We start from the raw sequence: 16,914 nt of genomic DNA, 5'->3' as shown, positions 1-16,914 counted from the left end.
TCTGTGGTAACTAATTCGCGTATTCGTAGAACGAGAACACATTAAAATGGTAGCCTCTTGAAGGTGAGCGACTCGGATGAGAGGTGAAAATTTGGACTGCCACTGACAAATAAGGGTACTTTTGATAAGGACCGAATTTTTTTCTTATAATTGGCTACCTGTGGTTCCCTTAAAAGTCATTTCAATGATTTTTACGCACAAGAGAGTATGCTACTCATCTTATATGAAGCATCGAATTGCACGACCTCATTTCAAACGAAATGGTTGCATATTTTCACATCCCGCATAGCAAAACGATGGCCAATTTAGTTGTATCCTTTATACGGCGAAAACGGTAACAATTTTGCCATCCCAATTTGCAATTGCTTTCAGGGAAGTTTTATTATTCATTCATAGAGCATTTCCATTGTAGATTGTCTTGTTTTCCTGTTTTTGAACAACTTATCCGCAGCTGGTAAGTTTTAATGGATTTAATTATATTTGGCAACATTCTTGTTTATTGTATAAAATTGCGAAAGGAAATGGTGAATGTGTCAAAGCGACAACAACCCGACCATAGAGCAGACAAAAGCCGAAGGCCAGCAATGGGTCTTCAATGTAGCGAGAATTCCCGCAACCGTAGGTGTCCTTCAGCATATATAGTTAGTCGTATTTTGCAACATCCTTGTTAACTGTATATTTGATTGTATCTGGCAAATTCTTGTTTACTATATAGTTAGTTGTATTTTGTAATTATTGTTCACTGTATAGTTACTTGTATTTAGCAATTTTCTTGTTTACTGTATAGCTAGTTGTATTGTATACTGTGTATTGATAGTTGCTGTCTTGAATACTGTCCAGTTCGTCACTGTCTTTATACAGTACAGAGAAAGGTAGTCGCAGGCCCGTAGCCAGGAACAGGAATTTCTTTCAAAAGGGGGGGGGGGGTATTTGGACTCATGAACTCGACTTTAACAGTCACAATTTGAACAGAACGTTGACTTTAACAGTGCTTATTTGGTTTCAAAAGGGGGGGGGGCGGTCGTCCGAACTCCCCGAACCCCCCTGGTTACGGGTATGCAGTCGTAGATAGTTAGTTGCTTTGTGATATTGTTAGTTGATATATTTCCTACAGTATAGTAAGTTACTGTATACTGTTGAATTTCTGAAGCTCAAACACATTTAAATACTTTTATTTATTTTCGCAATGATTCGCAATATCTCGTTTTGTTTTCCCGCTGACATTTTTTAACAAACTGTCATTTCAACAGCAGAACAAGTACAATTTTCTAGTGATATTCAGGAGCCTGTAATTCAGTGGTTGTCGTTTGTTTATGTGTTACTTCTTTGTTTTTCGTTCATTTTTTATTTAGATAAGGCCGTTAGTGTTCTCGTTTGAATTGTTTTACATTGTCATATCGGGGCCTTTTATAGCTGACTATGCGGTATGGGTTTTGCTCATTGTTGAAGGCCGTACGGTGACCTATAGTTGTAAATGTCTGTGCCATTTTGATCTTTTGTGGACAGTTGTCTCATTGGCAATCATAACACATCTTCTGTTTTATATATATATTTTACTCTAGGGAAACATAATATTAAGATAAAAGTATGTTCATCTGTAAGCAGAAAATAAAATATCTGTTCATGGTATTATAAACGCTTCAAACTTGATTAAATCTCTATTTCAGACGGTGGGTTAACATGTTTGAGTTGTAAGCACATGGTACAGCCCGGCGATTGTTTCAAACTGACGACATGTGGCGACCACGAGGTAAACATTCAGATAAACTGTGACTTTTAGACTAAGAACAGCAAACAAACGCTCTTATTTTGCTATTTGTGTTTATGCTGTCATGGATGGATAGCGCATATCCGTTTTTTTCTATGTTTAACGGTGTTTGGGTTAGAATGAGAAATAAAATATCGGTGATAATGAAGAAAACTGTTTCATATAAATGGATTGCTGAGCAGTTACTAAAAATCAGAGTAATTACAAAGCATTTAGAAAAGGTTAAAAATGCGCTTTGTGAACATCCATAAGTATCTATCTGAAAATAAGAAGTGATTGCCAATAAAAGAGGCCCCTCATGGGGGGTCCTAGTAATCACATAATCACCATTTTTTTGCCAATATAATCACATAATCATTAAATATTTGCTTATCTTTAGTAATCAAATAATCATAAACTAAAAATACAGTCCTAGGTAATCAAATAATCATGAAATATTTGGCTTAATAATCAAATAATCATTAAAAAAACGGCCAAGTAATCACATAATCAAAAACCCCATGAGGGCCCTCATAAAACAACTGTCAATCAAACAACGAACTAAAAAGCAGTTTAAGGTGGTACCTAACACCTTCACTAAAATTAATTTGGCTCATTTAATTTTCTTAAAATTTTGACAAAGTATTTACTTTCACCCTTTGACAAAAATGTAAACAAAAATCCAAAAAATTGAACCAACCATTTAATCAGAAAAATTATACTGGTTATATTTGACAAACACTTATTTTGATCATTGGAAAGCTTAATATTCCTTTAAGAACACAACGTCATTAAAACGTTCTGCTGATTTATCTCCCTGTAGTGTTAGGTACCACCTTAAGGTCTTAATTTGTTCAATACAATTTTATTTTATCTTACTTTATGAAAAGCAAAAAATAACTGACATGCGCCTACGACAAACGGCATTACAGGCTCCTGTCTTAAGCCAGATACATGCAAAATGTTAGCGAGCGTTGTTGATGACAATTGTAATTGAATTTTATTACAATGTGAAGGAAATATGTGTGCTGTACTTATTGCTTTTTTGGGGAAGGTTAACCTTCTGGTAGTAAGACCCGTCACGGCCAGGCTCGGAAACTTGATAGGCAAATGCTCACATTAAATCTGTACCGATACAGTGTTAAATGTCTTCCTATTTACACCATAACCAATTGTGATGCTTCTACTAAAGGGATGATAAATAGAACATGCATACATACCCCCCCTCCCCCCTAAAAAAAACAAGAAAAAAAAAGCAGTAGATACGAGCATCGCATGTTTAAAGATAGTCGGATGTATTTATCGAAGGAAAATTCTTTCAATATAATATACGTATCACAAAAACAAGAAAGCGCGTATACATAACTTTTAATCACATAACAAATGCAGCCTCGGGATTCGAAATTTAAGGATTTCACCATATTTATATTATTTCAAAAATGATTCATTTCAGCAATGTTACTTGAGACGTTATGTGACGTCCTCCGGTACAACATGGTATGATGTTGGATGTTTAGATAATACGGTACGTATAGACTGGTACTAACCTTCTTTTTTTGGGGTTTTCTGGTACAATATTATAAGTTACTGGAACACACCCGTGATATCGCGGGTCCCTGACTGAATTAAAGTATATAACTATGCGTAAGCCTTATTTTGGTATTGGTATTGTCATCTGATAAAGTCATGCCGATTATAAGATACACAGTTTTTCTGCTTTCAAATCTTTCTGTTTGAACCCGTCGACCTGGTACTTATCAATTATTGGTAATATTAATTATTTGGAAAACAAAAGGTCCTGGAATGGAGTATTTAATCAACAGCATTGTCCTATATAAGTTATAAATAAAGTTGAATTCTGTGATTCGCTGTTTAACGTCATGCCCGCTAACAAATACAATGATTGAATTTAATAGTGTCAGCCCTGTGATTATGACCCGTGTATATAGCAAAATCCTAAATACACCGTTTGGTGGTGCGCACAGATAAGGTAATAGGTAACAGATGAATATACTATTGGTATCGGTATAAGATTCGACCCGGAACTTGTTAATTATTGGCAATATTAATTATGTGGAAAACAAAAGGGTCTGGAATGGTGTAATTTTTAATCTCCACCATTGTCCTATATTAGCTATATATAAAGTTGAATTCTTTGATTTGTCGTTTTTATACCCGATGACGGCTGACAAATTGGACCTCGTTATTATAGATATGTTTCGCTACTGACCCCCTACGAACTCATAGGGGGTCACCACGTGACGGCGTCAAACCAATCACAATGTGATAATGTACCCTCGGTGCGATAATGTACAATGTTGGATGTTTACAATACGTAAAGACTTGTAGTCATCTTTTTTTTTATCGTGGATGTTTTGAAGTGTTGTGTGGTAAAGCATGATATGCTGATGGATGTTTAGATAACACAGTGCGTATAGACTGGTACCCATTTTTTTTTCTAAAATGATTTTTAGTGTTGTCGGGTACAATATTATATGATGCATAAATATCTTAAATTGTATTCTGAATTGGTTCATTGGTATAGGCTAACTTTTCTTGTTTTAAATACAGAAGTTTGACTGGTTTAAATAATGTACATATGAGCTAGGAAATATCTATTGATAAATTGTCAAAATTTGGTTAAAATTCAGAAATGTGCAGCTATATCCGGGCTACCAAAGACTGTTCGTCCAACAACAGTAGGAAATAGTAAAACACTTCCTCCATCGATCATAGGCAAACGTCAAGACGAGGTTAATATGACACAATTGCCCATTATGGCCAGACACACATTGCCGCCATCTATAATAGGAAAGCGTCAAGATGCTGACGGGGAAACAACGTTGTGTGAGCACTGCTGTAATAGTAGTACTATATGTAACACCGGGGGATATTGTGGATCTTTGTGTAAGTAAATTAAGAAACTGTATACCAGTCATACTCCAGAAATTAGAAAAAAACAGACCAAACACGAGTCATAATTAAGCATTTCGCGGTCATTTTCATATACGAGACTGCAATTGGCATGATGACAGCGTTTTGATAAATTTTATGGCCTTATCATCATTTAGTTCGTTATTTGAAATCTTTCCAGTCATGAACTACACACTCTTTTTTATACGTATTGCTTTATATCTATTGTACCGTTATAACAGGTTACTTGAAGTAGGCCGATTCCAATGTTGTTGTTTTTCTGACAGCGTGTCTTGTTTGCACTCATTTAGTGTTGTTATTTTCTTTGACAACTTGTCAATGACATTAGTCACAGCTATTCATGTTTACATTATCATAAACAACTTTTTGTTGTTTACATTAACAGATTTAAACATAGCTGTGTTTATAAAATTGTCAAAGAGACAACAACCCGACCAAAGAGCAGAAAACTGCCGAATGCCAACAATGGGTCTTCAATAGAGCGAGAAAATTCCGCTCCCAAAGGCGTGCGTCAGATGGCCCGTAAACAAAAAAAATATGTACTAGTTTAGTGATAATGGGACGTCATACTTAACTCCGAAATATATAATAGAAACTAACATTAAAAATCATACTAGACTGAACCTATATGATTACATCTACACTTCTTGTTTACACTACTAGTAACAGCTTTTCGGTTTTACAGCTTTCCATTTTACTTGAACAGCTTTTCGTGTTTTTATTATCAGTCTTTTATGATAACATTTCATATCTATATTAACAGCTTTCCATGTTAACATTAATAGCTTTTAAAAATCCCGATCATAAAAGGATGCATTAAAAGTTTTTCATATTTAGGGTAACACTTTTACATGCCTGCATTACTAACTTTTCATGACGTTAATAGCTTTTTGTGTGTTCCTTAACAACTTTTCATGTTTTCATTAACAGCTTTTCATGTTTACATTAACAGCTTTGAGCAATCCTGGTCCGATATGTTACAGTTGTAAAGAAGCACAGACCGCTGACAGTTGTGACCAGATTGTTCAATGTGGCGAAGACGAGGTCTGTGCTTTAGATAGAATTTTAAATGTAACACGTCTTCTGATTGGCTGAAAGCGTTTTGTCTATCAGCTCAGAGACACAATTATGTCATGTGAACGCGAAGTCATCAACGTTTTTATCATTATTTACTCCTTTTCAGAAATAAATCATAGGACTTAAAGGAATATTTTTAATAGTTATTCTGTCTATTTGAAATAACGTAAAAAATGTGGCGCACACGTTTAAATAACCCATTACGCGCGTTATTCAGCGTGTACCACATTTTTTATGTTATTTCTTGATAATTTAATTTTGGATGTAACGCATCTTTTGATTGGCTGATGTTGTTTTGTTTATCAGCTCATAGATATAATTTAGTCATGTGAGCGTGACGTCACATCATCAACATTTTTTAAATGAATGAATGAATGATTTTATTCTCATAAACTAGTTCATAGCTACAGAGAAAATAACAGTTCATATTTAATACTTATTTTGTTTCGCATGTGTGAAAATAAATAACATTATAATATTATTAAAGTTCTTCTAACCAGGAGAACAGACTTTCAATGATATGTATCTTATAAATCTACACAATTTTCTAGTTCTTCAACATTTTCAGATGAGAATACATTTCTAAATTTAATAATCTTAGCATTTTGTTTACAATAATGTGGTAAATATTTTTCTCTTTCAATGTTAAAAAAATTGCATGACAAAATGTAGTGAAATTCATCAGCAATATCTCGTGAGCTGCAGAGATGACAAGACCTTTCCGATCTCGAGATAGTTTGCCACCTTCCCGTCCCCACTAGCATCTAAATTTACACAAAGTACATAAAAAATTAAAAGGCAAAATCGATAAATACTTTTCAAATTTAAATTCAGTCTTGAAAATTCTATAACATTAACTTTTTGAGGATTGCTGTAAATCTGCACACCACTCTTGTCGAAATTGGTCTTTAAGCATTTGCTCAATACTTAATTTCGTCCATTTTTTGTTTAAAAAATCTTGGCAATGCCATACATTTGACATGCCACATTCATCAAATATTTTCTCAATACATAACATCTATTTATTTCCAATACCATAATTGTTATAGTTAATGTATAATAATTTATAAAGTATACATGATAATTTATCTTCATTCGTATTATCAAGAAGGTGACACAAAAAGTTGACCATTCGTAGTTTAGCATATAGAGAAATGAGGTATCTCCCAAGTTCTCCATAAATCATAAAATTTGGAGTCGAGCTTTTAAGTTTTAGAATGTGTCTACAGAATTTCAAATGCACTCTCTCAAGTATATAAAATTTTTCGTATTCCCCAGCCCCGTATAGAAGAATAGTACAACAGCTTTACTAAAATTTATGATAAAAGGGATGATTTTTCATTTCCTATCGTTAATTATCCGTTTTTAGATGGTGACGTTCCCTTGTCACCATCTTACGGTGTTTATATATCTCAACTTGTACGATTCGCTCGTGTATGTAACAATGTTTTAGATTTTAACGAGAGAAATTTATGTATTACTGAAAAATTATTACACCAGGGTTTTCGATATCACAAACTAGTCAAAACATTTACTAAATTTTATCATCGGTATAAAGACATCATTCGTAAATATAGCTCAACATGCAGACTTCTAATACGTTCAGGTATTTCACATCCAATTTTTTATGGTAATATTCTTTATAAAACACAAAGGTGTCAGTATTCACCTCAGAAACTTACAAAACCTTTGAATAGACTTATTAAGAAGGGATATAATTACGATACTGTTGTCAAGTCATTAAAGATTGCATATTTTGGCTTTAATATTGAGTCACTGATAAGGTCTTTGCATCGGAACTAAACACATTTATTCTAAAAACAGTTGTTGGCATGACACGGGTTATGTTCTTCTCATATATGTTATGATGGTATGATACTAAACCCCTAACGGGAAGGATTGTGCCTGATGTTCATATGATGAAATCATAATCTTTCAGTCAGTTTAATTGAAGTCTGGAGCTGGCATGTCAGTTAACTGCTAGTAGTCTGTTGTTATTTATGTATTATTGTCATTTTGTTTATTTTCTTTGGTTACATCTTCTGACATCAGACTCGGATTTCTCTTGAACTGAATTTTAATGTGCGTATTGTTATGCGTTTACTTTACTACATTGGTTAGAGGTATAGGGGGAGGGTTGAGATCTCACAAACATGTTTAACCCCGCCGCATTTTTGCGCCTGTCCCAAGTCAGGAGCCTCTTGTGTACAGTTTGGAAATTAGTATGGCGTTCATTATCACTGGACTAGTATATATTTGTTTAGGGGCCAGCTGAAGGACGCCTCCGGGTGCGGGAATTTCTCGCTACATTGAAGACCTGTTGGTGACCCTCTGCTGTTGTTTTTTATTTGGTCGGGTTGTTGTCTCTTTGACACATTCCCCATTTCCATTCTCAATTTTATTATCAAACATATCTAGTTGGCATTCGATCGATAAGTGATTCAATCTGCTCTTCTTGATAACACTATACATAGCTTTAGTTGCTTGGTCTCGTAAATATTTCCTAGTTTCGAAAAAAGATGCATTTCTAAGAAAATAACGCGTTTTCATGGTTTACTCCGGTATAAAATGGAAGTTAGAATTACATTATAAGAAATAACTGTAATATTTCATCTGTCTATTCGAAATAACATTAAAAAAAATGTGGCGCACACGTTTAAATAACCCACTACGCGGGTTATTCAGTGGGCAACTCATTTTTGATGCTATTTCTTCATAGATAGAACAAATATTACAGTTATTCCTTAAATAGCTACATTTGTTTGTAATTTGCTTGTAGAGTAAGACTTTGGTTGGTTTGCTTGCATTGTGATTGGTTTAACGCCGTCACGTGGTGACCCCCTATGAGTTCGTAGGGGGTCGGTAGCGAACCATATAAACGTTTTCAAAAAGCATTGTTATCAAGATTGACATCTGCGAACAATATAATTAGGCATAGTTAAACCTGTATACAGTGAAACCTGATTAAACCGAACCCTGAATAAACCGGAAACCTGTCTAATCCAAACTTGTTCTGAAGACCAATCATATCACATATTATGCATTGTGAACCTGATGAAACCGAATACCTGCCAAAACCGAACAAAATATCAAGTCCCGAAAGGGTTCGGTTTAGTCAGGTTTCACTGTATATATCATATCTAAATTTGATTTGGGTAGAGGTAGCCTTTAAGGAGGTAGACCTAGGTTAAGGGAGATAACTCTTTAAATCAGTCAAGCGTTTGTAAAAGTCAAGTTCACCAATGTATTTTAAGCATTTACCTGAAACAGATTGAAAATAATCTATGTAACCTAGAAGCTTAGAATATGTTTTTGAAAATGGTTGACACAAACGTACTGATGATTTTAAGAGTTATTTCCCTTAACCTAGGTCTACCACCTTAAGTGTAGTGAGCATTTATCTCTTATCAGCTTAATTGGTGAAGCTTTTCATGTGCGTAATTTTCTTGTTTAGACTGTTGTCATAGTTTGCCTAGTTGGACTGGATGCGGGGATGTTTACCTACAGCACAAACTTGGTGGATCTACCAGCAGTGGTGTCAAAAGAGTTTGCACCGTGAAAACTATTGAATATATGTCACCTGCGAATTTTCAATATTAAATACTAGTACACACCGTCTACAAAGCACATATTATATACTAATAGTAAATTATTTTGACTTCTAATTCGATGTAATGTTTGTTCGTTTGTTTCAGAAATGTTTTATTGGACAGGTATTTAATCGACTATCTCAGGAAAAAAGATGGACACATGGGTGTAAGAGTAATAAAACGGTTTGTACAATCTATAATAATGACAAGGATTCTGTTTTTCAATATTTTACCGCTGTAATATTAGTATAAACATTGATGTGAAATTAACAATATTAATCTTCCATGGTATAAACAAACGGTAAGTTGCGGATATTCTATACAAAGGGATACTGGTCACAGTGTTTTAGCAAAAATAACAGGTATGTGAGTTGACGATTTCTCGAATTTTTATGATTTTTTTTGCATGAACCGATGGTATACGTCCGAGAAGACAAAAGTTAAGAGTGACGTCATGACTAAATTTTATACCGAAATCGTATTCTTTTATTTTTAATGTCCACCATAAACAGCTAAAATGAATTCGGTTACATCAGTAATCATTATATCCAATGACGGAAATTTTAATGGCAATAAAATATTATTTTGAAAGAAATCTTTTTTTTCAATCGGATTACAATACAGATCACTTGCCCATGCTTTGCCTGTATGATCTGATGTAGCATTCCGTTTTTACTTTCTGTTCTGGTAATTAAATTTAAGGTGGTACCTAACACTACAGGGAGATAACTCTGTAAAATCAACTGAACGTTTTAATTACGTTGCGTATATAATGGAATATCAAGCTTCTCAGTGATGAGAATAAGTGTTTGTGAAACTGCTATATAACTAGTGTATTTTTTCTGATAAAACGGTTGGTTCAAAATTTTTGAAATTTTTATATTTTTGTTAAAGGCTCAAAGTGAATACTTTGACAAAATTTTAAGAAAATTAAACGAGCCAAATTAATTTTAGCGAAAGTGTTGGGTACCACCTTAAATGGAATATTACAGTTATTTACCTCGTAAAAAAAAATGAAATATCACACACATGATTTTTCGGTATTCAAATGCAGTTTCTTTTGATCTAGTTGTCTGCAAAGTTTCATAAAAACAGTGAGACTACACTTTTCATACTTTTTACCTAAAAAAGGAATTCCACAATCCACGATATGAAAGATTCATAAGCTCATACGATGTTTTAAGCTATGTTAGGTAAGACAAAGCAAACATTACAAAGTAATGCTAATTTTGGTTTTTACATCGAGGCTATTTTTAATTGTAGTGTGCATATACACAAGGGAAGAGAGACACAGACGATGGAAACAGTCAAATATGTGAGGAGTGTTGTGAGGATCACTTGTGTAATAATGTGTGTAAAAACTTCGTGGACTGGAACGCCCCCTTTGTACCGATCACTTCATCTTTGAAGACTGATGCGATAACTGCGATGTCTACACTTGATATTATAAAGACAACATTGCCGACGACAAAAACAACTACATTGCCGACGACAAAAACAACTGCATTGCCGACGACAAAAACAACTGCATTGCCGACGACTAAAACAATAATACCGACAACAAAAATAACAACCATGCCGACGACAGAGATACCAACAACTAAAACGCCGACAACAAAAACAACAACACTGCTGACGACGAAAAAAAGAACAGCACTGCCGACGACGAAAAAAAGAACAACCATGCCGACGACAACGACAACCACGTTGCCAACAACCACGCTAGGTAGGATTTACAGTGAAACCTGTTTACACCGAACCTCTTCGGGATTTAAGATTTTGTTTAATTTTGGCGGATGTTCGGTTTTGTAAGGTTCAAAACGCATACAATTTGATATGATGATGCTTAAAACATGGTTGGTTTATACAAGTTTTCGGTTTGTACAGGATTTGTTTAGTCAAGTTACGCTGTATAGACACAGTTTGATACAATTAGTAAACGCTAATTCAGATGGGGGCGCAACAAACGCTAATTCCAATGGGGGCGCAACACACGAGTAACCCTCTACAACAATTAATAAACTGTAATTTATATGTAACGTTACAACCAATTCATTTGTAAACATATAGTCGGGTAACCCTCATTTTCGGTAGCAATCCACAAAATCAAAATCAAAATAAAAAAATGGGATTTGCACATGTCTCCTTCAACACCAGGAATGATACTAGGTGCCCCGGAAAGATATGTATTTCCTGCTTTTACACTCATCCAGGCATTTTTTCTCTTTCTTCATTTTAACTAACAGAAACCACCAAAACAAAACAGCGATCACAAAAATCTTATTAATAAATCGTACCGAAAATGTGAAAAGTATTGCACAGACGGTGTTGTTATAGTTAAATGTGTTGGACAGTTGCCTATGATTGCTCACATCCACCTCATTTCAACGTTGGTAGATATTTGTCTCATTGAAAATCATACTATATCCCTTTAGTTTTATAAAAGGTGCAGTTTATTTACGCTTAAGGTGGTACCTAACACTTTAACTAAATTTAATTTGGCTCTTTTAATTTTCTTAAAATTTTGACAAAGTATTTACTTTGACACTTTAACAAAAATATAAAAATTAAAAAAATTTTGAACCAACCGTTTTGTCAGAAAAATTACACTGGTTATATAGCATGTATAGCAATTTGACAAACACTTATTTTGATCATTGAGAAGCTTGATATTCCCTTATGAACACAACGTCATTAAAACATTCTGCTGACTTTACAGAGTTATCTCCCTGTAGTGTTAGGTACCACCTTAACCAACTTTCAAATGTTTAGGTTTAAGTGAAGAATATGAGAATGGTAAATATAGAAAATGTTACTGTAAACCAACTTATTTTTGCGAATTCTTAATATCGCGTTTAGCCCTTTCTAGCCAGCTTCGCAGCGTCTTAATTTCGCGATTTTCAAATTCACTTGATGTAGTTAGATAAGGAAAGATCCAAGGTAAAGTTTTTTCTACTCGCGAAAGTCGCGAAAATTAGATCGTTAATCGTTGTCTGATTACATACACTGTAAAGTTGTAATTATCTACCGTGATTAAATTATAGACCCTGTTGTCATGGTTAATTGTGATTTTGAGGATGGTCTTTGTAATTGGCACCAAGATAAAATGGATGATGGTGACTGGAGAATTCACTCAGGTCCTACAGCTACTGATAAAACTGGACCAGATAGTGATCATACATTGGGCAGTGGTAAGATTAACGACTACATTGCATCCTTTGAACATTTATTGTCTTTAGACTTTTGATGAGGTAAATATATTATAGGCGGATCTGTTCGGATTATATTAACTGAAGACGAAGTTTTCGATACTGACCGTCAATCTTTATAAATATAGAAAGTCTGAAACATTGAAAAATAGAAACAAAGCTTCAGATACTTGGAATACCCTTTGATTCACATGATCGTCATGACCACTGAAAAAAGAAGAATGCTACACAGTATTAATAAAGTATTACATCATTTGCATATATTACCATCTTATATTAGTACTGTTGTGCAAATCTTTCCTTTACACTTACATAATGTTCATTCCAATCCTGGTACTTTTGATAACTATTTACACTACTGGGTCGATGCCACTGATGGTGGACGTTTCGTCCCCGAGGGTATCACCAGCCCAGTAGTTAGCACTTCGGTGTTGACATGAATATCAATTATATGGTCATTTTTATAAATTTCCTCTTTACAAAACTACGAGTTTTTCGAAAAACTAAGGATTTTCTTATCCCAGACATAGATTACTTTAACGTTTTGGGCACAACTTTTTTGAATTTCGGGTCCTCAATGCTCTTCAACTTTGTACTTGTTTGGCTTTATAACAATTTAGATCTGAGCGTCAACGATTAGTATTATGTAGACGAAACGCGCGTCTGTCATATAACATTATAATATCCGGTTTATATTAAATTTCTGGCTTGTCCTTCATGCATACTTCTATTTATACCTACCTGTCTGAAACGTCGAAAAAGATGATTATCAGGTTGTCAATTAGTGTAAGCTCTCAGAGTTTACCATTTAAGCACTGCAATCTTTTCTTTTTCTTTTGGAAAAAAAAGACATTATTCATACTTAAATGTTTGTCCCTAATATTTTATTAACTGTGAATTTGCATTCAGATATCGCAGATCAAATTATATTCGTTCATAGTTTGTTAATTTACGTTTTTTTATTGAGATAAGCCTGCCAATTGATATTTTATCATGTTTTTCTATGTTGTGATGTTATGCTATTGTCTCAGAAAAAGGTAGAAGGTTTGGTACCATTAAAACGCTTTTTCCCTCTGCAAATGTTTGCACCTGTCCTAAGTCAGGAATCTGCTGTACAATAGTTGTCAGTTGTTTATGTAATTTATACGTGTTTCTCGTTTCTCGTTTTTTTATATAGATTAGACCCTTGGTTTTCCCGTTTGAATGTTTTTTCACTAGTAGTTTTGAGGCCCTTTATAGCTCTTTGTTCGGTGTGAGCCAAGGCTCCGTGTTGAAGGCCGTACATTGACATATAATGGTTATATGATGGAGAGTTGTCTCATTGGCACTCACACCACACCACACCTTCCTATATCTATTATATACTAAGGCGAATATTAATATTATTTACTAAATGAATATATCATTTTATTTTTATTGATAATTTTTCCCTCTTTATTAGAACAAGGACACTATTTATACATAGAAGCATCGGATATGAATTATCAGAACTATGTTCGATTGCTTTCCGATAATATTGCATGGCCACAGAGAACATGTTTAACGTTCTGGTATCATATGTATGGCCATTTCATAGCATCTTTAAGTGTTTATTTAAAGGTAAGTAAAACCAGTCAGAATATAGAACATATGCGTATATGAAATTTTAATTTCTCTATAGAACACACAAAATTGCAAAAGATAGCAAATGCCTACATGAACAGTTGATCAAACTATATCACGCATACAATGGCAAAAAAGCATCTATGTACATGCACCGTCGATTGCACTATAGAACACGGTGTAAAAAGATGGCATATGCGCACAGGAACCGTCAATCGCATTTAAAAAGAAGCATTTGATTACAGTAGCCGTTAATCGCGTCACGAAGCATATACAAGTCAAAACGGCAGCGTATACGGATAGCATTACAAGGTACTTACAAAATAGGGGAAACAAATGCAAATACATACAGAATCTGTTGATTGCTCTACAGAACACAGGTAGCATATGCGTACCATAACCCCACTATGGAGCACATCAACAATTAAGGTGGTACCTAACACCTGAACTAAAATTAATTTGGCTCGTTTAATTTTCTTAAAATTTTGATAAAGTATTTACTTTGACCCTTTGACAAAAATATAAAAAAAATCAAAAAAATTGAACCAACCGTTTAATCAGAAAAATTACACTGGTTATATAGCAGTTTGACGAACACTCATTTTGATCATTGAGAAGCTTAATATTCACTTGAGAACACAACGTCATTAAAACGTTCTGCTGATTTTACAGAGTTATCTCCCTGTAGTGTTAGGTACCACCTTAAATTGTAGCATATGAGTACAGGAATCGATACGACGTAATGATTTTTAAAAACATCCCCACTGGCCACCATTTTGGATAGTGGTAAAATAAAACAATAGAGAAAAACAGACAAAATTTATAAAAAACACAAAACAAACATAAATGGAGATTGAGCTTGGTTGATCTATTATCAAAATGAACTCGTTTACTTTGACCTCAATACATTTGTTTGAATAAAACCATTGACTGATTTAAATTGTTTTATTTATATTATTTCATATTAGTTTTCATATTGATATTAAAGGATAATAATGGTAATTTACAAAAATTATGGAGTCAGTCTGAAAACCATGGCAACAACTGGTTACCAGCTAAAATAAATTTACCAAATACTCCAGGACAAATAGTAATAGAAGGGTACAGAGGAGCAGATATACATGGTGATATAGCAATAGACGATATTGTACTGGTTCGTTATTGTGGCCCTTAAAGTAAGTATCAGTTAAATTAAAAGAGGTTCTCCACTCTAGCTTTTGACCTTTTGTCAGAAAAATGGCATTCTCTAGTTTATTCATGGAAAGGCATTACATAAAGGCAACAGTAGTATACTGTTGTTCGAAATTACAGCAATATCATAAATCGATTTATAAAAAAAAACAAATCCGGATTACGAACTAAAACTAAAGGAAACACATCAAACTTACGAGGAGAACAACGACACAACAAATTCACTAAAATGCAACACCCACAAAAACGAATTATAGCATAGCAATTGCCATTTTCCTGATTTGTTAAGGACATTAAAAAATATGGTGGATTAAACCTGGTTTTAGAGCTAGCAAAACCGCTCATTTGTATGACAGTCGCATCAGAAACCATAATATTAACAACGATGTGTGAACAAAACAAACATACACAATAGGTAAACATATCAGTGCCACATGTTGACCACGATCTGCGTACCCTTCCAGAGCACCTTAGATCATCCCAGTGTTTAATGGGGTTCATGTTTCTGTTGCTTTTTAACGATTGTTTGTTACTATTTTCAGGTTTGATAACAGGAATGATAGGTTGTGGATATCGATTAGACGTACTATACATTGCTATATTGGAAAAATGGTGTTCATCAAAAGTTGCCTATGTTTAAATAACTGGTTTTGGTTTGTTTATTCAGGGATGTACATGGAATATCCTACCATTTTTGTCTTTTTTTCCCTGAAATAAATACTACCATTTTTGTCTTTTTTTCCCTAAAATAAATACTATTATAGCTAATAACGGTTTATTTATTCATTCGGCACACATCGGCAGATCCACATATTGTTAAATGTCGGGTAGCGGTATCTGGGGTGCCGATGGATTTTTGATGTTTATGATTAGAAGAACGTCCTATGTATGCAATTTTCTTCCTTCAATACTCGGCAATATTCGACAATCTTCGTCAAATTAAACATGCACTCAAGATTTCATATCTCCTGGTGTTGGATTATAACTTATTCTGTTTAGTGCCGATTTGTTTTAGGAATTTTTAAGTAATTTATCATAAGAACCAATTCCTTTGGAACAGTTTCTCTCGGACAATAATTCTATTTAAGTGTATAGATTATCCTGTTTAGTCCCGTACTATGTCATGCATTTTTACGCTTATATTATCATAAGAACCAATCCCTTTGGAACAGTTTCATCCGGACAATAATTCTATTTAAGTGTATAGATTATCCTGTTTAGTGCCGTACTGTGTCATGAATTTTTTACATAAGAAACAATTACTTTGGAACAGTTTCGATATGGCGTAATTTGAGCTAGAGTTATTTCCCTTGCAATTGGTGGTCATGTTTTGCGGTGTAATTGGGTGCCTTCAATTATTGATACCCGATAAGAGATTCATGCTAGATCTGATGAACCCTGGCAAAAAAGTGAAATATCATGGTGATAAAAAGGAATTAACCCTTGCTACCATAGATTCAGTTGAAAATTATTTTTTTTAAAAACCGACCAGTCAATGTTTTTAATAAAAATGATAATGATAAAAACAAAAACATTTTTAAGAGAAAAAAGACAAACAGTTCAA

The 16,914-nt window shown here is 34.0% G+C and overlaps 1 protein-coding gene across 1 annotated transcript; it reads left to right on the top strand.

The window, feature by feature from the left end:
• The first annotated feature begins 418 nt into the window (after positions 1 to 418).
• On the top strand, positions 419 to 16,121 carry LOC143051614 (uncharacterized). The gene is made up of 11 exons (XM_076224512.1): positions 419 to 454; positions 1,668 to 1,750; positions 3,201 to 3,272; positions 4,399 to 4,654; positions 5,634 to 5,725; positions 9,454 to 9,531; positions 10,612 to 11,074; positions 12,393 to 12,539; positions 13,999 to 14,156; positions 15,148 to 15,334; positions 15,893 to 16,121. The coding sequence occupies exons 2-10, from the start codon at positions 1,700 to 1,702 to the stop codon at positions 15,331 to 15,333; spliced, it is 1,503 nt and encodes a 500-aa protein (XP_076080627.1). The 5' UTR covers positions 419 to 454; positions 1,668 to 1,699; the 3' UTR covers position 15,334; positions 15,893 to 16,121.
• The last annotated feature ends 793 nt before the right edge of the window (positions 16,122 to 16,914 follow it).

Source organism: Mytilus galloprovincialis, chromosome 11, assembly GCF_965363235.1.
Source record: "Mytilus galloprovincialis chromosome 11, xbMytGall1.hap1.1, whole genome shotgun sequence".
Taxonomy (NCBI): Eukaryota; Metazoa; Mollusca; class Bivalvia; order Mytilida; family Mytilidae; genus Mytilus; species Mytilus galloprovincialis.
This window is presented reverse-complemented; position numbering and strand designations above follow the sequence as displayed.

Coding starts and splice junctions, on each gene's coding strand:
- LOC143051614 (XM_076224512.1), top strand. CDS start 1,700: ATGGTACAGCCCGGCGATTGTTTCAAACTGACGACATGTGGCGACCAC. Junction 5,726..9,453: donor TTCAATGTGGCGAAGACGAG/GTCTGTGCTTTA, acceptor CGTTTGTTTCAG/AAATGTTTTATTGGACAGGT. Junction 12,540..13,998: donor TGATCATACATTGGGCAGTG/GTAAGATTAACG, acceptor CCTCTTTATTAG/AACAAGGACACTATTTATAC.